The 22,012-nt window shown below is 38.0% G+C and overlaps 1 protein-coding gene across 5 annotated transcripts in view; it reads right to left on the bottom strand.

The window, feature by feature from the left end:
• ZNF711 (zinc finger protein 711) overlaps positions 1 to 22,012 on the bottom strand; it is a 38,429-nt gene that overhangs the window by 2,907 nt on the left and 13,510 nt on the right. The window contains exons 2-8 of one of the 5 annotated variants that reach the window (XM_034781143.1): positions 15,912 to 16,016; positions 12,676 to 13,206; positions 5,010 to 5,168; positions 4,296 to 4,442; positions 3,473 to 3,610; positions 1,360 to 1,407; positions 555 to 698 (exon numbers count right to left, since the gene is read on the bottom strand). In XM_034781143.1, coding sequence (XP_034637034.1) covers positions 555 to 698; positions 1,360 to 1,407; positions 3,473 to 3,610; positions 4,296 to 4,442; positions 5,010 to 5,168; positions 12,676 to 13,206; positions 15,912 to 15,990 — 1,246 coding nt within the window. In that variant the 5' untranslated portion in view covers positions 15,991 to 16,016. Of the gene's footprint in view, positions 1 to 554; positions 699 to 1,359; positions 1,408 to 3,472; positions 3,611 to 4,295; positions 4,443 to 5,009; positions 5,169 to 6,559; positions 6,664 to 9,126; positions 9,412 to 11,147; positions 11,165 to 12,675; positions 13,207 to 15,911; positions 16,017 to 22,012 lie in introns of those variants that run through there. The other 4 variants (XM_034781144.1, XM_034781148.1, XM_034781147.1 and 1 more) reach the window with 4 other exon arrangements.

The raw sequence follows: 22,012 nt of genomic DNA, 5'->3' as shown, positions 1-22,012 counted from the left end.
AATTAAAAAGAACTGTTCAAGAACATTTACTTGAACTTTACAGATAGAGCAAATAGTTTAGTAGCTTTAAACAACCAAATCCCAGATATCTACAATTTTAAATACTGTTAAAAGAGTTGACTGAAGTAAGGCATAAACCCCCAATGCATGGGCACTGGTGGCACTTGTTTACTGAATGGACCACAAATTAATGGAGAGATTGCCTTGTTAATCAACCTTTCTCCCATTCCCAATTGTGTATATCTCGCCTCCCATTCATGATCACATAACATCCCCGTGACAACTACAGGAATTGTTTATGTGGATAAGTAATATTAGAAAAAATGTATTTTAGATGTCTTTTAATGCAATTTGCCAGCTGGAAATTAAGAGAGTCAGCATGATGTACCAGTCAGCAATCTGTGGACCATCAGCAAATTCTCCAGGGACAACAGTTTTAGAACAGTTGCACTACACAATTTCAGTGGTGGTAGGTGTGTTTTTTTTTTTAATAGTTGCAGGAAAAAGGATCTTTCCATATAAACCAATACAATAAACAATGAAAAATATTCTACCTGTTTGCCACTGCCTGGTTTCTCCCCTCCTCCTCTTCTTGGCTTTTTGTTTAAGCGCTCTATTTGTGTTAATGCTATCACAGATTTGCAGGTACTGTGCTGCATTACCATTTTTGTTTTCTAATCGTGTATCCAAGTTATTTCCTGAATACAAAGATCAGACACCATAAAAACTATAAGCAAGTTTTTTCTTTGGGACTAGATGACTGGATTCACATGGGAGCAAGTCACTTTACATTACCTTAAAAATAAATGTTCACTGTAGAAAGGAATGGGCAAGCTTTTTTTCAAAGGGTCAATAGTTACCATAGCTATTGATAAGGCCTTATATAAGAATTTCATTAAATTTGGACTCATTATGGACCTTTGTTTCCTCCACTCCCAAACCCTTAACTTTCAGCTAATTATGCCTGTTCTTTCCTTCAACCTAGCAGTCCTTTACTCCCCAGTGGCCTCATTTTCCCTTCCCTGATCACCCAAAACTATACTAAAAGATACTGATGTACATTTCTGAGGGCCTCTGTTGCATTTAGGATTGTTCTTATTTCTACAATGTTTATGTAACTGCAATTCCTTGAAGAAATTAGTTCCAAGTGTATAGAACCCTTACACATATGCATTCTGAAAAGTTTGGTAGCATTCACTGATCAGGACAGCTGTGGATCAGGAATTTGTCAATATTCCATGAAATAAGGGAGACAGTCATGAATTTCTTAGTGGAAAATCTGATATACAACTGTGTTTTTTTCAAAAAAATATGAAAGCAAATGTAGCTCTTGCATCAAATGTAATTATATGTTCTCACCTGCTGCTTGACAGTCTTCATACCTTCTGGGCAGTCTTCTTTCATCTCCTATAGAACACAATATTTTACTAATTCATAAACTGAAATTGTATTTGACAATGATGGTTTGAAACTCGTGTGAGAGAACAGCTAGCTAGCTAGCAAACTTTATTTACTGCAGAGTCCTCACCATCCTGACCACTCTCTACAGAGATGTCAAACCAGACAATGACCATATTGTACATATACCTGTACAAACTTGCTTTCTTCTTAGGTTCTGGTAAACACCACCTAGTACAAAATAACCAAGTTCCGTGATTCTCTTTTGATGAGAGCAAGTTCAAAGATCTTACTTCCCTATCAAGAACTTGGTGCATGATAAATTTTGGACTACTTTACCATGTCTTGATACAGTGGTCATTCAGCACTTGCACGAAGAATGCTGAAGCTCTATGGGATGACATGGGCTACATCTTAGCAGTATTCTCATTTTCTCATTCTGGACTGAAAAAGTTTTTGCTATGCTTTTGGACTCTGTGGTTCAAACACAGTTTTGTCTGCCAGCTAATGGGGTTAGAAGTATATCTGGCCAGGACTTTTCTGTCAGATTAATTTTGGAAATGGAAATGCCCTTTTCACAACATTCAAATTTTTCCACAAAAAAATTGATGGCTCTTCTGGCTGCCTGCCTGGAATGCTCGTCAATTTCATTTTCAGCCTGCAGGGAGAAAGTTAAATTAACAAGAGTCTTCCAAGCGAGTTGCCCGCAAGTAGAAAATGTTTGTTGTTGTTTCAAAATGGAATTTTTCATCCCTTCCCACTTTTTTTTTATTATTTTTATTAAAGCAGTTTTAACTTTTCATCCTGAATCAGCATGGAAAAAAATTCAAAATTGCAAAGTTTTTCCACAGGAAGGGATTTCCATTTTCCAGCCAACTCCAGTTAGAACTCCGTCCTTAAACAACTGACTCTCTCTTTCATGACTCAGAGATGATCTGAGAGGATATTCCCTTAAATATGATGTATTTATAAGTTAAAAACCTACAGTATAGTAAATATATATGATATTAATAGAATTTGCACCATTAAAACGTCCTAATAAAATGTTCATACTATTCAATGAAGATCAACTTATTTAGACATACAAAAGACTTTAAAAAACCACCAAAAAAACCATACAATTTGTTTTCTGTCAGAGGGTGAAGAGTTTGATTATGAAGTGTAAGGCTAAGTCTATATTACCACTTATGTCGCTCAGCCCGTGTGAATAACCCCCGCCATCCCGAGCGACACTGGTTACACAGACGTAAGTGCCAGTGTGGACAGCACTATGTCTGCAGAAGAGCTTCTCCTGCCGACACTTGTTGGGGGTGGATTAATTATGTCGACAGGAGAACTTTCTTCCATTGGCATAAACTGGCTACACTAGAGATCTTACAGTGGCACAGCTGCACTGGTACAGCTGCGCCACTCTAAGCTCTCTAGTGCAGACATGGCCTAGGACTGAGAGAGGAAGAGGTCTGCATGACAAACCCTAAGCTTATTTTCTCACACTCATTTTCCTTTTCTAAGATAAAACTTGTGTGAACCTTTCACCAGCCAGCTTCATGTATATTAAACAAATTCCTTTAGCTTATGCAAGATTCTATAATGCTCAGTAGCTGACTTCAAGATATGTAAGGGAAATCTGCATGCTAGACATCCCTGAACTAGTACCTGGAACAACAGTATCAAAACTTTACAAACTACTATGCTTTTCCTTGTATAAAACCCAACACTAAGCAAGGTATTTTTTATGATTAAGAAAAAACAGATATTAAAATAATTTAAGGGCTGTCTGGCAGGCTAGTGAAACAAAACGCTAGAGTTTGGGACTAGCATTTTCGTTCATTCCTTAGTTGGAAGAGTCTGAGGGCATTCTGGAGAAAGTATGCACAGCTGCTGAAATATCACTTTGAGCAACCCCAATGTGTAACTCTTGTGAGTTAATGACTGGCTCCAGAGACAGCTGTTTACAACTCTCCTTAGACAGAGCTGAGAAGTAGGAAGGTCATGTTCTAAAAGATTTGGGAGCTAAGTTAGGGGAAAAATAAGAGGAGGGGATTCCCAGGAAAAGAAGAATCTAGCATCCTACCATAAGCAGCAGCCCAAGCAACAGGAACAAAAGTTTTATTCACACCGGTGTCTTCAAGTTGTGTGTCAGGAAGTGATGTTGCTTCCTCTTCACCTACAATGACTTCCATATAAACTTCATCTGCTATTTCAGCACAACCTACATTTAAGGAGGAGAAGTTGTGATTCTTGAATTAATGTTACTGTATGTTCAGCCTAAATTTTCCTTTGCTTATTTTCATATGATTATTCTGATTAGTAGTGATACCCACTGAACAATTCTCTTCCCTACCCAAAATATTTGTACAGGGTTATGTTGCTTTATCCATATACATTGCTAAACTGGAGATAGGAAAAATAACTATCAACCAAAAGGACCTTGTAAATGTGTAACTGTTGATGGTTCTTTGCCACTTTGCCAGAATAAGTTCTGCTCTACTTAATAAAATTTAAAAAGTGATCTAAAATGGTCTTGACACTTTCAATAATAAAGCTGTTTAAATGAGGTAAAAAAGATTTTAGCAAGTTAGTTTGTTAGGCAAACTGAAAAATTAGCAAGTTGCAAAAATCAATTACTTATTCATTGACTCAATCAATGATCACATTAAATTCAATACAAATAATCAACTGCTTGTATAAGATAGGCACAATATGTATTTTATAATAATTATAGGCTACTCTTATTTGTGGGCAAGACAAGATATGATTTCTACCAGTTGAAATCTGAGAACAATCATTCACAAACATGAAAAAATTCCTTTTAGAAAGTGACCAATATTATGCACACAGTTTTCATTTCTGGTACTATTTTTTAAATGTACTTTTTAAAAAAAAAGAATTCTTACTAATATCTTCATCTTCCTGAGAAGAGTCCTTAACAGCCATGTAAACCATCTTCTCTCGCTGCATTCTGCCTACACCTCCCTGCTCAATTACTCCAGCTACAGAATGTCCATTGTGGAAGTCACTCTCTGTGACAATTTCTGTTCCTCCTTGAAAAAGAAAACCACAGTCAATGTAAACAAGATAATCTAGAATATCATCTCATGAGAATTAAATTAGAAAAATGTTCTATATCAGTATTTTTTTTCTGTTTTAGACAGACATTCAGTAAAACCCTGATTAAATGCTTTGAAATAAATATTTTCTTGCCATTATAAATTTCAAATTTGTTACTCATTAGTGGCACAATAGACAAAACCCTCCTTTCTCACCAGTATCCTGACAAAAATCAGGGCTGAACAGTTGGATAGTACTATTCGGGTGATATCATAGGCATAAACGGTGTCAGTTTTTGCATGCTAACAATGTGTTAAATATGAACAGAAATATTATGTGTCCCCCAAAGCTTCTATTTTAAGCGTGTTTTGAATATTGTGCTGGCAAAAAACAGACTTGAGATTCTTCCTTGAGAAAGGAATAGTTAAAATGGGTTGACATACCCAACAGACCATTACAAAAATGTTATTTCACATACTGCAAAACAGTGGATTTTATTAAAGAACACAAAACAAACATTTTCAAACTACTGAATCAATAAACAGAACGTAAGAACTTGCCTATTTCCACGTCATCCTCAGCTTCAGCTTTAAATATATACACTTTTATAACTTCTGAACCAAACCCGTCGTCTTTAGAAACATCATCGTGTGAAACCTCAGTGCTGATTTTTAAAGGTGTGCTTCCAATATGGTCTAATTTTTCTCCAACATCATCCACTGTAAAAATAAAAAAAGGACAGTGAGGTTCACACACAAATTTTGTTAAGACTCAAGAAGTGATCTCTAGCAAGTTTTCCTCACATATTCAACATGTAAGATCCTATGGAACTACTATTATAAAAGCAGTTATACAGATGGTTCCTTTTCCTTTTATATCTTAGTCTATTTTAGTAAAGTCCAGTATTCAATTTTATTATCAAAACTTAGTAAATGAAGGACAAACATGGTTGTAAAATGAATCACACTGGAAGCAGACTCGTTAAGTAATTACAAAGTATCTGATAGGTTTCAGAGTAGCAGCCGTGTTAGTCTGTATCCGCAAAAAGAAGAACAGGAGTACTTGTGGCACCTTAGAGACTAACAAATTTATTAGAGCATAAGCTTTCGTGGAGTACAGGTTTATGCTCTCTGTATGTGTGTATATATATCTCCTCAATATATGTTCCATTCTATATGCATCCGAAGAAGTGGGCTGTAGTCCACGAAAGCTTATGCTCTAATAAATTTGTTAGTCTCTAAGGTGCCACAAGTACTCCTGTTCTTCTTTTTAAAGTATCTGATATTTATTCTATTGTCAACTATTAAGCCTAGAAGGTATAGATTGATCAAAAAGTAAAAACATAAGACATAGCTAATATAATTTAAAAAACAAACCCAGGACCTGATATTTTAATTCTTCTGAGATTTTCAAATTCTCTACTGTCCAAAATATCTATTACTAATAATAACAGCTATTATTCTTATCAAATGTGTTTTAGTTTGGCTGTGAGTTTTTGGGGTCAGTTATTATCCAGGCAAGCATATTTGTGAGATTTTGTCTTTTGCTAGTTAAAAGTTGAGATAGTAATATTTGGATTTATGTCCAACTACTTGAAGTTCAGCTACCCGCCATCCTTCATGTCTATAACTAAAGGATTAAGTCACCTACTACTCAATCTACTTTCTCAAAATGTACTTTTATCAACAGAATCAAATCATTACATTCAAACTACTATTAAGTGGAAGAGCAGAGTTTTGATAAAGTAAATGTTCACATATATAGGGCTGATTTCATAGCAAAGAACACTAAAAAAGCCTGATCAGAACGGCACACAACAGAAAGCATTTTTATTACTCATGTATTGACAGAACACTACCTACTCCCTTAAGCCCAGGGCAGCATAAGGTTAATGCAACACTAAATACCCACTGAAGCCCTCAAATGAGGAATGAATTCCACACTTTGAAATAAGCTGTAACCCATACTGGATGATCTTCCAGGTAAAAAAATATGTGTATTATATTAGAAATACAAAGACTGTGAGAATTTTTTTTAAAAGATATGACAGTGGGTTATTTCTTTATGATTTGGCATAATCTACTCTGAAAGTCATTTTAATGATACCTACTCAACTGCAGCAGGTTTTTTTGGTGTCACTGATGAAACTTGTGAATCTCAGAAGTCTTTGAATGAGTCAGAACAATACTGGAGCTACTGAAAACAGAACTAAATAGACATAAAGCAGCTAATTGATTAACATTAAAAATCAACAAATACTAATGTAAAGTATTGCAAAATTAAATTTCTGTAATTTAATATAGATTAAAAAAGAAAATGTGAAATAATAGGAGGCTACATAATCTTTTGCATATGTCAAGCTTTAAAAAAAAAAAAAAGATTGGGTTGTAAATGGTAAGGGAGTTTGCAAAAGACACAATTGCTTTCAGGGATCCAAGTTTAAGTTTCTCTTCTTCTGGATGAGCTTAAACCTTTCAGGGCCTTTTTCCTTTTAATTTAAAGAATTTATGGCTGATCTTGCTTTACTGAAATCAGTGGGAGCAGGATCAAGCCCTTATTTGTTAAAGATGTCCTGAATAAAGGTACTGTATAACATTTACCGCCTCCCACCCAAGATGACTGCATGATATCCAACATAACAAGAAAATGAATACCAAGAATAGCAAAACTAGAAAGGAATCTACAAATACCTTTGATTAATAAGTTTACCTGTATCAGGCTGTTAATACAATTTTTTTATACGAAGCAGCTATAGCATGTACTATTAGAGCATGCTCATGTTATCAGAATGGTGTTTCAGACATAAAACTAAATCCAACTATCCATGTACCTTTTAAAGGAAAGGAAGGAAGGGAGAGCTAAGACAACCAATGTTTTGTCTATTAAAGGGTGCTATCAACTTAAATATTTTGAATCTGACTATTTTATAATATCCTGAAATGGACTAATTTTCTGATAAAGCATCTTTAATGACCTGGTTCTTTTCATGAAAAAAATCCTTTAAAAAAATCACAGGATTTTCTGTTCCATTGTTGATGTTTTTCCAATTAAGTCCTCAATCTTGCAAAGATTTCTGGACATGATTTGTTCTACCAAAGTGAGTAGTTCCATTTGTAAATCTTTGTGGTATTGGAAACTGACTATACAGGAGAAGAATGAAACTGACTACACAAAGTGCTGTTAGATGAACAAAATAAAACAAAAGTATAAAAAAATTTACACTAATTTAAGGGGTTACTTGTAAGTATAATAGGTATAAAACTTTGAGGTAAATGTGATTTCAAGATGATGACTTTAAGCATCATCTAGTTTTCTGTTTTTTAATTTACAGATTTTACACAAAATTAATTCAAATAAGACAAATAAACATGTTAATACTTTAAAGATTGTTCAAAAGTGGAGGCCTCCTCCTATCAGGAACAGTGGAATAATCAATTACATGACTTTTCTTTAAAAAGTTTCAAAATATTCAAGGTATGGAGTAATGAAAATGATCAAATGTCCTTGTGTCTCTGTTGATATAATTCTAAGAACTAATATAATATTTCAGAGGTTGATTGCTTTCTTGCTTTATCAGAGCACCAATGCCAATGAAACAAAGACCCTGTTAAAAAAATACTTCATTATAAAATGTATAAATAAATAAATATTTTCAGTGAGGGATAAAGTGAAACATTCATATAGTGTATATTGATGTATATTGTATCTTATCTCTTAATATACAATTTACTTTTAACTATATCTGTTAAAAATTCTAAATCCCTGCTCTAGCAGGCAACATTATTGTAATAACTAAAATATTAAAAGTATTTCTAAACCAACAAACATCCTCAGCCTGATTCTGAGAGGGGCTAAGCACATAGAACTGAAACCAAAAATCAACAAGTTTGTCCTAAACCATATATACCTAGATTCTCTGAAAATCAAGCTGCTCCTCTTTTAATAAGTGGAGCTGAAATACATTCAGTTTAAGCATTTTGAGTATAACAAAATTTGGAGTCAACTCGTGAAATAAATCTGCAACATAATAGATAAATTTAGGGAAACTGGATGCTTTGAGGGAATGGTAATGGAATATAGTTGTTTTCACTTCTAGAATGATGAAACATATCTAGCTCAACCTCAGCTGCAATTAAAAAGTTAACTATAAGTTCTACCATCTACTTCGCTAGTTTACATGAAATAAGTCCACTTTTCAGAGACAGTCATATTAGGGGGAAAAAAAAAAAAAAAAAAACAAGCTAGTTAGCACTAATTAATTTTTGTCCGCAGTCTTAGCAGAGACTGAGAACTGAACTAATTTCTAATTCCCAGAGATTTCCTCTTTGATGATAGGCAGTGTCTAGATGCTTGCTTGAACACCATCCATACACAATACATGGACTTCTTAAAAGGACTCCAGTTACATAGGCTGTTAATCCAGTGCCTTTAGGAATACTAAATTCACAGTATTTGTTTTAAGTCAGGAATAAAAGTTTCTACATCACACAGTAAGTCAGTAAAAAATGGTGAACAAAACACAAGTCTCCTGGCTCTGAGTTCTCCACTATAAACATTAGATAATGCTGCTTCCCCATTTATTAAAAAATAAACATATTGCTTTAAAAATATATGCTGAATCCTCCTAAATAAGCACAATAAGAGGAGCATTCAGAACACTTATAACTTAAATCTTACCTTTTTTAGTTGTTTTCAGGTGTGTGATGTCCAGATTCACTGTGGATTGCCAGCTCCCAATTCATGTGATATCTCAGCACGCACTATGTTGGTGATACCACACCCACCAAAGAAGCCCATAGGGATGAAATTAGGGCAATATAAGTCCCATGGTTTTACAATTTTGCAAAGTTTTCTAAAGTTCAATATGTTTACTTTATATACCATATGGTACAATATAGGAAATGTATATTAAAATATTTTAGCAAACTATGCAACACTGTATTGTAATATACTAAAAAGGAGGTGGTGGTGGAACATTACCTTACCCCTAAAGGCCAGCTCCAGTGTTGTTCTTTGGTGGGTATGAGGTCCCCCGCATAGTGCATACAGGGCCAACACATAGACCAAAAGCTGGCAATCCCCTGTGGGTCTGAATATCGCAAACCTGAAAAACAAACAAACAAAAAAATATGTTTTAAGTTACAAGTGTGCCAGTTGTCCCATTTACCGTGGTTATCTGGTGTGTACAGTATACATATTAAAACCTCATTTTGTTTGTTTTAAATAATCTAAAAGAAGGTTATATTTAAAACAAACTTTCTATCTTAACTTCTAAATTTCCCTTTTTTTTTTTTTTTGGTGACATTAACGTGTCCTATTGGGCCATTTTAAGTCTCCAGAAACTGTGATTTGACATATCCAATATGCCATGGCTTGATTTGTAAGTATATTCGGAATTGAGTTTTCAACCTTATGATTTTTTACCTGATATGCTCATAATGCTTCCTTTAATGTAAGAAGTTAAATTCATCTGCACAAAACAAAACAGATCAATGGTGACAAACTTCTAGTGAAAACTTTGACTATTACAAAGTTTTCTGTGCATATCAACTTCTGAGCAAAAAGATCAGACTATACTTATTAGTTTCCAGGTAACATTTACCATTAAAATAAAGATTTTTCCTTATAAATTTGTAGCATAGCCAAAGAAGATACAATCTTAAATTGGTGTAAACTACATTTAAGCAGTATTAACACTGTAACACAATGTGACAAGATAAGGTAATTTTGAAATAAAGCTCCAAGCTTTAACCCAGCTTTTTGTCCCAGAACATTGTATACTGTAGGGGCTCCCAAACTATGTTCCACAGAGCACTTAGTGGTGATCCATGAAGAGCAAGCAGGTCATATGATGTAAGATCTCTTTGTTTCAAGATGTTACACTTCATTAAAAGACAGCTTTACAAATATTATAAATACTTTTCTAAGATTATGGTTCCATATAAACAATTGCTGTTGTTGACAAAGGATGTTATGCGTTCATGAATCAGAAAAATGTCCATGCGATAATCTCTCTGTTCAGATGTGGTCCACACTACAAAAAAGTTTGAAAACCCTGGTAATATATCATGGGGAATCATAGTATACAATTATACTCCTTTAATATATGTTGCTTAATTAACTATACAGTAAAACATCTATACTAATCCGAGGTTTCAAACTCCTGGCTCACTAGACATATTTATCTGTCTCAGCATGACAGAGTCAGATTCTGCAGAATACAAGTTCTTATTTTCTTTAAGGAAACAAAAAGAACCATTATCTAGCTGTAAAGATTTACATATTATCTTCAGAAGCACAACCAATTCAGCACCATCTTATAAAACCTGAAAAAACAGCTCTGTAGGACTGATTCTGCAAGGTGATGAGAACTCTGGTCCCAATCAAGCAAAACATTTAAGTACATGCTTAACTTTACGATTAATTTTAAAGTTAGCATATACTTTGTTGCACCAAAACTGGAGTGCTCAGCACATTACAGGATCAAGCCCCATAAGTGGTGAGAACTGTCCTACTGGTCGAAATGAGATGATGACTTTAAAGCCTAATAATGACTCTTCAAAAAACCAGAATTTCTTATAACGCAGGTTGCAATTGTGTTTACTCAGACCATGATGTGCCTAAAACACAGTCACAACAACTACCATCAAGTTATAGTTATCTACCTTAGAAGGAATTCCAAAGATGACTTTACTTACAATTACAAGGATGCAGTTGGAAATATCGCAGTTACAGAACACAACTCATCATAAGTACTCTGTTAGAAAGGAGGAATTCTTTCAGTGAAAACAACTGAGCATTATAATGGTGTTCCTTTACTCATAAAACATACACAGGAATACCACTGCTGTAGAAAGTTTGATTTGCTTTCATAATGGTTTCTTTGTGTTCTTGTTCAAAAATCCTCACTAGTTTAAATGACATATTTAAAGTGCCCTTGCATGCAGCACGTGACATTACATTAAGGACACACTGATGAAAACTGTAGATCTGTCTCTCCCACAATTTTGGAAAAAAATCTAAACATGTAATACTTCTAAAAATGTTTTGGAAAACAGCATCACAGACATGTTTCAAAATGTAGACTTGAAAAGACATATCTGAATACAGTGATTTGTATTTATCCTGAAAATTTAAAAAAAAGCAGTTTATTGAAAATAGATCTCTGAAGTTTTGACACACTTGGCATTCCCATCATTTATTGAGATGGATTGCTACCAGCTATATAAAATGGTAATTGGACAATCAAAACCTATTCTGGCCTAGTCAAATTTCACTAGCTGTAATTCAGAAAAGTTTTCACTGACAGATATTTTGTATACTAATTAACCTACATGGAAGTCCTGTGGGTGAGAGTGAAAACTGGTACCAGACATCCAATTGTCAATATCATTTAATTGTAGAAAAAAAGGATTATTTGCCTAATCTGCAGTTTTCCCACAGTTGCTCTCATTCAGCCAGCTGTACTCTAATTGCGGGTAGCTAATAATCTATGTGCACTTCCCACAGTGCAATATAGGTCAAGAAGCCAGTTTTCATTTTCAGCCTCAGATCAGAGGTGTCAGTCAATAAATGCGTATTTTTTTTTAAGTTTAGCTCAGACCAGGCAGTGGTACATACAACAAATTGGCTACTATCTTTTTGTTTTGTCAGACAAATATATGGCCTTTAACGTTTTTATGTTAGCCAATGTGGTCAGGGACACAATTCCATATTCTGGGTGTCCCTAAACCTCTGACTACCAGAAGATGGGACTGGATGACAGGGGAATTACCCCATTCTGTTCATTCCTCTGACACTGGCCACTATCAGAAGACAGGATATTGGTCTAGATGGGCCACTGGTCTGATCCTGTATGGCCATTATTATATTGTGTTCTTTTTTTCTAGCTTGATGCTATTGATGAAACTCAAAAAATGCTATTTTCTGCACATATTTCCATAATTTATAATTATGTTTTTTTAAATTTACTGTATCACTGCAAGGTTAAATTACAGTATATGTAGTATATTAAAAATATTTTTTTTGAACATCCATTGTTCAGAAATTACACACACACACAAAAAATCTAACTCTTGGCACCAAGTAATTAATATGGCAGGAGACTGTTCTTTCAGAGAGTTCAGGTGCACAGGTTAGCAAGATTTCAGTTTTAATAACTTCTCCCTACTGGACCACTTCTAGTTGAAATAATCTCCTATTTATATCTACCTTTATTTCACTTACAAGATATCATTAAGTAGTCTTCAGAAGTGCTCTTGCCATCATCATCATCTTCAGTTTTTATTGTAACCGTAGAACCAGGAACAGTACTGGCTGCTTGAATCACAGTTTCTGTATCTGAATTAGTTACAAGAACTTCTTCTGAAACCATTGTGGGTGAGTCAGCTCCTGACACAGAGTCTTGCACCACATGTTCCAAATGTCCATCAGGACCCGTAACAAGGTCAGCCACAAAAACCTGATCAGGAACTCTAACAGTTTCCGTTATTAGATCAGAAGTCAAAACATGATCACTGGTATCTAAAGCTTCTTCAATAGCAACATCAGCTTCCAACACAGACTCAGGAACAATTACACCTTCTGTTACAACATCAGTTTCAGTGATGATATCTGGTCCTTGGACAACTTCAGCAGCTAAGCCATGATCAAGAGTTATCCCATCATCCGTGACAACATCAGAAACTAATACAGCTTCAGGGACTGATACAACAATATGGTCGCCATCAATATGAGCAGTGCCAGCCATTCCAGCCACTGTGAAACAATTGTGAATGAGAGAAAATGTTAACATTCACACTACTGTATCACATGTACTGTATCTAAGAAATATAACTAAGGTACAAGCTATGCATAGAAGAGTGCTCCCTTGCCTTCTAACAAATTTCATTACATTTTACATACCTCCAGATAAGAATGAACACCATCTTGTAATAGTCTATGATTTTAAAATTAAACAAAACAAAAGCACAAAAAACCCCAAATCTTTCTTTAAAAGAAAGATTAGGTCAAAGCTGCCCCCCAGTTTAGATTTAATAAAGCTGAGATTTAAAAGCCAAAAGGTCAGTAGCTGATTCCATTATATGTATTCTAAAAAAGCTAAAACATTTTTCTATTATGCTAGCAACTTGAACGCTGCATTATTTTGTTAGTGCAACAGAGCCCGAACAGCAAAGCTGACTAAACAGCATGAAACTGTGTGGCTTTGCTGTGACACAAGATAACAGTTTCTTTAAACATATCAAAAACTGTGGAGTTCAAACTGTCAAAAATATCACTTGTTTTACTTGTGTATCAAATTATGCCAGAGGTTTCAATTATTCACTCTAGTAAATATTAACAATTTTCCTTTCTAGGAAACATAGCCGATAGGGATCTGGGCTGCAAGAGAAGCCATGTTAGAAATATCCAATTATTTAAAGCCTAAATAAAAACAGTAATTTTAATCTTTATGGATAAAATATTCAAGAACATAAGCCCTTTTAAAATGAAGATGGTAAATAATATTTTCCATTTTTATTGTAATTAATTTGGCACAGTCAAAGGACTTATGCCATTAATACTAGCTCTGCAGAATGGTCCTCCCCATACAAATAATAATACACCTCTACCCCAATATAACGTGACCCAATATAATACGAATTCGGATATAACGCGGTAAAGCAGCGCTCCGGGGGGGCAGGGCTGCGTGTTTCGGCGGATCAAAGCAAGTTCAATATAACGCGGTTTCACCTATAATGGGGTAAGATTTTTTTGACTCCCGAGGACAGCGTTATATCGGGGTAGAGGTGTAATAAAAAAAAACCTCTATTGATAGATGGCAGAGTTAGGGACCTGCAGGTCCAGGAGAGAGTCAAGACTGCCCACTTTCAAATACCTAAGGCTGGTGCAGTCACTATTATCTTACTTTTGCCCTGTCTACATGAGAAAACAGTAGCAAATTAACTAAATTAGTTTAGAAACTGCTTTAGTTAAATCAATGCAACATCTTGGATGGACATTCATTTCAATTTAGGAGCTTCTGAACATAATTACACAGGCATGCATGCAGGGGGAATTCAGGACAGCAGCCAGCAGGGAGGCCATAAGAACATGGATCTAAAGCAGGGGTGGGCAAATTACGGCCCAGGGGCTGCATCCAGCCCTCCAGACATTTTAATCCGGCGCTCGAACTCCCGCCGGCTTGCCCCATTCCGGCACTTCAGCTGGGGAGCTGAGTCGGGGGCTTCCCCAACTCCGCGCGGCTCCCGGAAGCAGCAGCATGTCCCCCCTCTGGCTCCTACACATAGGGGCAGCCAGGGGTCTCCACACACTGCCCCCGCCCCAACCGCTGCCTCCGCAGCTCCCATTAGCCGGGGTCTGCAGTCAATGGGAGCTGCAGGGGCAGCACCTGCGGACAGGACAGCGTGCGGAATTGCCTGGCCGTGCCTCTGTTTAGGAGCCGGAGCGGGGACATGCCGCTGCTTCTGGGAGCTGCTTGAGGTAAGTGCCGCCTGGAGCCTGCACCACTGACCCCCTCACATGCCCCATCCCCGTTCCCCAGCCCTGATCCCCCTCCCGCCTTCCGAACCACTCCATCCCAGGCCAGAGCAACCTCCTGCACCCCTAGCCTCTCAGCCCCAACCCAGAGCCCGCACCCCCAGCTGGAGACCTCCTGCCTCACCCCTGCACTCCAACCCCCAATTTTGTGAGCTTGCCATACGATTCATGGCTTGCCATACAATTTCCATACCCAGATGTGGCCTTCAGGCCAAAGAGTTTGCCCACCCCTGATCTAAAGGGACTCAAGCTTTTATGTGCCAGGAGGGCCTAAGATGTAATGTGGAAGCCCAAGATCTGAGAGATGTTCGTACAGATCGCTGGCCATTCACGGAGCACAGAGGCCTTGTCTATTCCACAAGGGGGAGAAAGGATGGTAGAGGGACAGAATTTAGCCTAACAGATCAGAAGGAAACAGCAATTTTTGAGCACACAAGAAAAAAATTGTCACACTGCCTTTTAAGATAAAGATCTTGTTGAACCACCCTCAGTTTAAGGATCTCATACTGTAAGCTACTGAAAGCCTTGATTACCATTTAATCAATGAGGATTGAGGGTACTCAGCGCTACAGAGGAGGCGTTCAGAACTTTTTACAAACTGCCCCTTAGTCAACTCACTGAAGTTCTACTTCATCCAGAATTAATGCTGCAATTTTAAAAATTCATACAGACTTTTTCCCCAACATCAGCCACTAAAGTGTACACTGATAAAAGTGGGAATTCAAATATGGATAGCTTGTTTCCTGAGGACTGCCTCCGTATGGCATTGTGAAGACAAAATTAAATACATACTAAATATTATTATAAACTGTTAATTAATCTTACATTTGAGCATGAGCTACATTCAATGATGTAGAAAATATGTTTTATTTAAAAGATCTCTCCCATTTTATGCATTAGTGTTTAAAAATAAAATGTTTTACCAAAATCTTGCATAATCATAGTGTGAGGCATTTTGGACTCTTGTGTCTGTAATCCAAGACTTCCACCACCTGGATCCATAGTCAGCTAAGCTCTTTCACAAATAGCTGTGAAAACAAAATTGTAACTTATATTAAATGCATATTATATTAATTGGTTTAGCTCTACTGGACTAAAGTCTGATTCACTCTGTATAAGTCCATGCGTGCAGACATGGAAATGTGTCCCTGAAAAGCTGAAGGAAAAAAAATAAAAATAAAAGATGCTACCTTATACAATTCACTGTCATATTGTTTTACAATCCTGTATTAGATCTCAATCCTGCAAACACATCCATGAGTAGCCTTATAAAGTAAAAAAGGACAAAGTGAGCAAAATTAAGCAAGTGCAAGTATTTGCTGGACTGGATCTTAGTTACAAAAACAAACGAGTAAATGTTTTTATGTGATGCACTGTTTAGGTTACAACTTGTAAGGATTTACCTAGAATGTGCTACTGGAACATCCTTAACACTCAGAACTCCAGACAGACACATAGCTTTACCCCAAGGGGTACTAATTGAGCCCAAACTTTTTGTATATCCGTTCGGAGTAGAATATAAAAATATGCTCTGAAATTCTCTCCATAGCATGACTAATGACAGCTCATTAAAATGTCAAAAGCACTACTGACAATAGCAACAAATTATGTGCCAAGTATTAGTTAGCAACTGAAGACAGTTACCTAGATCCTATTACACACACAAAAAACTGTTATGAAGCAGTTTGAGTTGCTACAAATACAACTTACCTACCCACAAAAATAAGGAAATCAAAGGTAAGCCACCTAACAAGAACACACATTCAACCCACAAGCACACACTTTAACATTACAACTGCAATATACTACAGATCATGCACCAAAACCTTAACTTTGCCCCATTTCCATCCTTCTGTACATACTTTTTACTGGATTATTTCTTCCCTTCCCCAACACTAGTACATGTAGACAGCTGGTGTAGCAAAAGGTAGTGATGAGAGAGGGTAGTCTGGGAAAGGGTTGTGGCTGTAAAGCAGTTAAAGGGGAGGATGGAAGCTCACATCCCAGGTGGAATCCTGGTTTAAGTTATCAGGGCATGGTCTGTGGCATATTGTAGTTTGTAATACTTGTAAGGCGGAGCAGAGGTCTGTACTGTAGGAGACTTTTTATATCTTTGCTTTTGAGAGTTTGCCAGGTAAGTTGTGTGCGCTTCACAAAATGTTTTATATACAGACGCTCCCCGGGTTACGCAAACCAGACTTACGGAAATCCGCACTTACAGAAAAAGTTCCGTAAGCTTTTTTTTTGGGGGGGGGGGGGGGGGGGGGGGGGGGGGGGGGAGAGGGGGAGGCGTGATTGTTAGAGATACGTTCCCGACTTACACAAAATTCGACTTATGCAAGGCGTTCCAGAAAGGAACGCTTGCATAAGTCAGGGAGCATCTGTATAACTTTCTTAGGGATTTTTTAAAATAAAAATCTGTCAGTCGCTGCACATTAACCCTTTTCTTGTAGAATAAAATCTGACAAAAGTGTAGCTCCTATGGGTTTGTTTTCATTGCTTTGTTAGCTGGAGGTATACCGTATAACTCAATTTTTTCCCCTAACCCCACTTCTGTGCACAAAGAAAATATCTAGCTGAAGTTAAGTGGTGCTTTAAGACAGTGGTCTCCAAACTTTTTTGATCGCGCACCCCATCAATAAAAATTTTTTGAGCATGCACCCCCTGCCGCGCCAAAGCAAAAAAAAAAAAGCCGCTTGGACTCCCGCCCGAACTGCCAAAGCAAAAGAAAAAAAAAAAAAGCGCTCTTCCTGCCATGCACCCCCAAGGATCCTCTTGCGTACACCCCACTTTGGAGACCACAGCCTTTAAGATGTAAACTAGCTCATCCATCAGAGACGTGGGAGGGGTTAGAGAGGGGCTGCATGAGGGGTTGAAGTTCAAATGGTGATGAAGTTGGAGCTAGTAATGCTGTGGAAATGAAGTTATAACAGCTCAATGGCTAATCCAACTACCCCGCTAATTCAATCATTCTGTGCTGCTAATCAAATCACTCTGCATAGTGTTGTTTTGCAGTGTGGTCACTCTCACTCCAGCTTGCTAGCTCCAATGGAGTAACTCTAGTGTACCAACTAGAGCTAACTATTTAGCTGTTGCAGGGAAGACAGTAAGTTATAACACGAATAGAAGCTGAACGGGCATTATTATTTTTATTTGAATTGCAATAGTGTCTAGCCCCAGTTGTGGACCAGGATCCCATTGTGCCAGGCGCCATACAAACAGAACAAAAAGACATACTGAAAATTCATATAGGCAGGGACTAAGGGTATGGCTACACTTGCAGATGTAGAGCGCTTTGAGTTAAACCAGCCTTCAGAGAGTGCACTAGGGAAAGCGCTGCAGTCTGTCCACACTGAGAGCTGAAAGTGCATTGGCGTGGCCACATTTGCAGCTTCATTGGGAGCAGTGCATTATGGGCAGCTAGCCCATTCAAGTGGCTGCAATATGGTTTTCAAATGGGGTGGGGTGGAGTGTGACAGGGAGTGTGTTGTGTGTATGTGGGGGGGAGAGAGAGTGGGTTTTTGGGGTGCTGAGAGTGTGTCAGCATGCTATCTTGTAAGTTCAGACCCCTCTGCCTCCCCAACCCCTCTCTCTCACTCACTCAAAGCAAACAGTAGCTGTTTATTTTTTCTTTTGGACCAGATAAGCAGCAGGCACTCCAAAAGGGCACTTCCGCATTCCTCTTGAGTTCACAACAAAGACAAGAGAGGCCACTTCAGTTAAGGGGATTATGGAACGTTTCCGGAGGTCAATCAGACCGTAGTAATGTAACTTCTCGTTTACACTGAAGCTGCAGCGTCTCACCCAATACGCATCAGATGTGCATCAGACGTTATCCCTCTCGGGGAGGTGGAATACCAGAAGCGCTCTAGCCAGGGAGTCAGAGCGCTCTACGTGCCTTGCCAGTGTGGATGGCGAGTGAGTTAGAGCGCTCTGGGCAGCTTTATTGCGGTATAACATGCAAGTGTAGCCAAGGCCTTAGTATAAGACAAGGGACAACAGATGGATACAAACAGATGAGGGAGCACAAGGCAACAATAACACAATATAGGTCAGGGTGGGGGTCAGGGTTTCCCCAAGTCTCTGCTTCAGGTCCTTGCACTGTCTTTTCTCCTGCCCTGCTTCTCTCCCCCTCCCCCCACATCTGTGGGAAATTTTAAAAAAGCAAGGGTGACCTGGAACTCAGGCAGTCTTCCTGGGTCAGACCTTTTGGCTTAGCCTACAAAGGGTCCACCTCCAGCCCCTCCTCTAGGGCCTGCTGCTTGGAGGCTGGTTCATGCAGCTTTGGGAGCAGTGAGCCTTGTTGCTGTCTCCTCAGCAGGCCTGTCTGGACGGTGGGGATTGGGGAGGGAACCTTCTTGTGGCAGGTTTTCCCTTTTAAGCTCCCACCCCGAGATAGAACAAGCTTTGCAGCTGTGCTTTGCTGCCACTGAACAGGCCCAGAGGAGCTCCTTAGTCCCCTCTATCAGTGTGTGGGTGTGCCCCTTCATAGTTAGCATGACAGGCAATGGTCTCAGCGCACCAATAGCCAACCCATTATTAAGTTTTTTGTAGGCCTTGTGTCAAAAGGAGTTTTAAGAAGAATTATAAAGGAGAAAAATGAGTTAGTTTTGCAGATGTTTATAAAGTGCTTCTCCCAACCATGAGGAGCAGCATGGGAGAAAGCACAAAGGTGTCTGAAAATTAAACAAGTGAGCTATGGAGGCTGACATCATGGGCTCGTCAGAGGTGGGAGTCAACATTTTGATACTGAATGAAAGATAAGTAGGGTGAGGATAGGTCATAAAAGACCATGAAAATTAAGACAAGTTTGATATAATAAAGAGGGAACCAGTGAAGTGATGCAAAGAGAGGGTGACATGGTCAAAGTGACAGGCTAGAAAAATGATCTTTGAAACAGCATTCTGAACGGATATCAGCGGGGCAAGATTGCATTTGCCAAGGTCAGAGAAAAGGATGTCACAATAATTGAGAGAGGAGATTATGAGAATCTGGACAAAAGTTTTAGCTGTGGATAAATAGGGAAGACTGTATCTTAGAGAAGTTAAGCATAAAGAATATGCAAAACTCAGACATGGCCTGGAGGCGAGTACCAAAGGAGAGGGCCTAGTTGAAGATACTCTTCCCCATAACGTGGGGTTTGAGTAGTGGTGATGAAAGGGAGGATTAGGAGCTGTTTTAGCCGCTTAGAGCTTGAGCTGACAACTAGATGCATACAAAAAAATTTGGCAATGGTTAGGTCACTTGTCTGCTAATACCACTACCTATCATGATGACCAATTCTGTCTCATCATTTTCTTGTACTTTCCTGTCGGTCTGTTATAGTTAGATTATAAACTATTGGGGGGGAAAGGCCCATCTTTATGCATCACCTAGCACAATGGGATTCTGATTCGTGATTACAGCTCCTATGTGCTACAATAATATATCTAAATAACAGACATCTTTTCTGACAGTGGCCCTGGGTTCAGATGCTTCAGAAGAAAGTGTAAGAACCCTTCTATAGGCAGATCAGAGAATCTGCCTCCCACATTAGGTCTCCAATAATAAGAGACTGGTTTAGGCACTGATGCATAACCTTTAATATCTCTTCCAAAATTATAATTAATTGTAACAACTCTGGATATTATCTATACAAATGTCCAATCCCTTTTGAATATTGCTAAATTCCTAGCCTCAATGATTTCCCATGTCATTTTTTCCCACAGTCTAACTATATGTTGTGTAAAGCAGAACTGGTTTTGAATTTGCCACCTTTTAACTGAATGTCCCCTTGTTCTTGTGTTCTGACACAGGGAGAAAAACATTCTTGATCTACATTCTTTATTTTATATACTTTTATCATGTCCTCTCTCAATCCCCCTCCTAAGTAAATAATCCCAACCTCTTCAATCTCTATTTATAATTTTTTCATGCCCTTGATCATTTTTCTTGCCTGTCTCTGACCCCCCCCCCCAATTCTGCAGTATCTTTTTGAGATAGGGTGACCAGTATTGCAAAGTATTCCAGATGAGACTGCACCACTGATTTATACAAAAGGCATTATAATATTTTCTGTATTAGGGTACGTCTATACTTACCTCCGGGTCCGGCGATAAGCAATCGATCTTCTGGGATTGATTTATTGCGTCTTGTCTAGACGCGATAAATCGATCCCGGAGTGCTCGCCGTCGACGCCGGTACTCCTGCTCCGCGAGGAGTATGTGGAGTCGACGGGGGAGCCTGCCTGCCGCGTCTGGACCCGCGGTAAGTTCGAACTAAGATACTTCGACTTCAATTACGTTATTCACGTAGCTGAAGTTGCGTATCTTAGTTCGAAGTGGGGGTTAGTGTGGACCAGCCCTTATTCCCTATCCCATTCCTAAGGCATCTTGTTTGCTTTGTTGACCACAACTGCACATTCAGGAACTCTTCATAGAGCTGTCTATAATGACACCCAGAGTCCTCTTTTGAGCTGATTCAGTTAATTTAGAATCCTGTAACCTGTACAAATAGTTTAAATTTGCACATTTACCTAGCTTGTTTTAGGTCTCTGAAATTCCTCGCCATCTTCTCTGATTAACCTAAATAAGTTGGTGTTGTCTACAAATTTTCTATCTCACCACTCAACACTACACACTTTTAAACACATAGGTATATTTGATAGCCTTCAATCCTCTGAAACAATGGCTGTTTTTAATGAGAGAATTCATATTTTTGTTAGTGGCTCAGCTACTTAATACTTAAAATTCTGCAGATCATTTGGGTCTGATGAGTTGCTGCTTTTTAAATTATCAATTTCCTCCAGGCACCTCCTTCTTCCAACATCTTAATCTCCAATAGCACCTCACCTTTATTCCCAGAAAAGAACTAGTCTGGGGTAGGTATCGTCCCAACATTCCTGGCACTGAAGACAGATACAGAGAAATCATTTAGTTTCTCAGCGAAATCTTCATTTTCTTTAAATGATTCCTTTAGCTCCTGGTGATCCAGCAGACCCATCAATTTTTTTTTGTAGACTTTCTGCCTCCAATGTACTTAAAGA

Source organism: Trachemys scripta, chromosome 9, assembly GCF_013100865.1.
Source record: "Trachemys scripta elegans isolate TJP31775 chromosome 9, CAS_Tse_1.0, whole genome shotgun sequence".
Lineage (NCBI taxonomy): Eukaryota > Metazoa > Chordata > Testudines > Emydidae > Trachemys > Trachemys scripta.
Note: the sequence above shows the minus strand (reverse complement) of the source record. Positions and strands in the feature narration are given on the sequence as shown.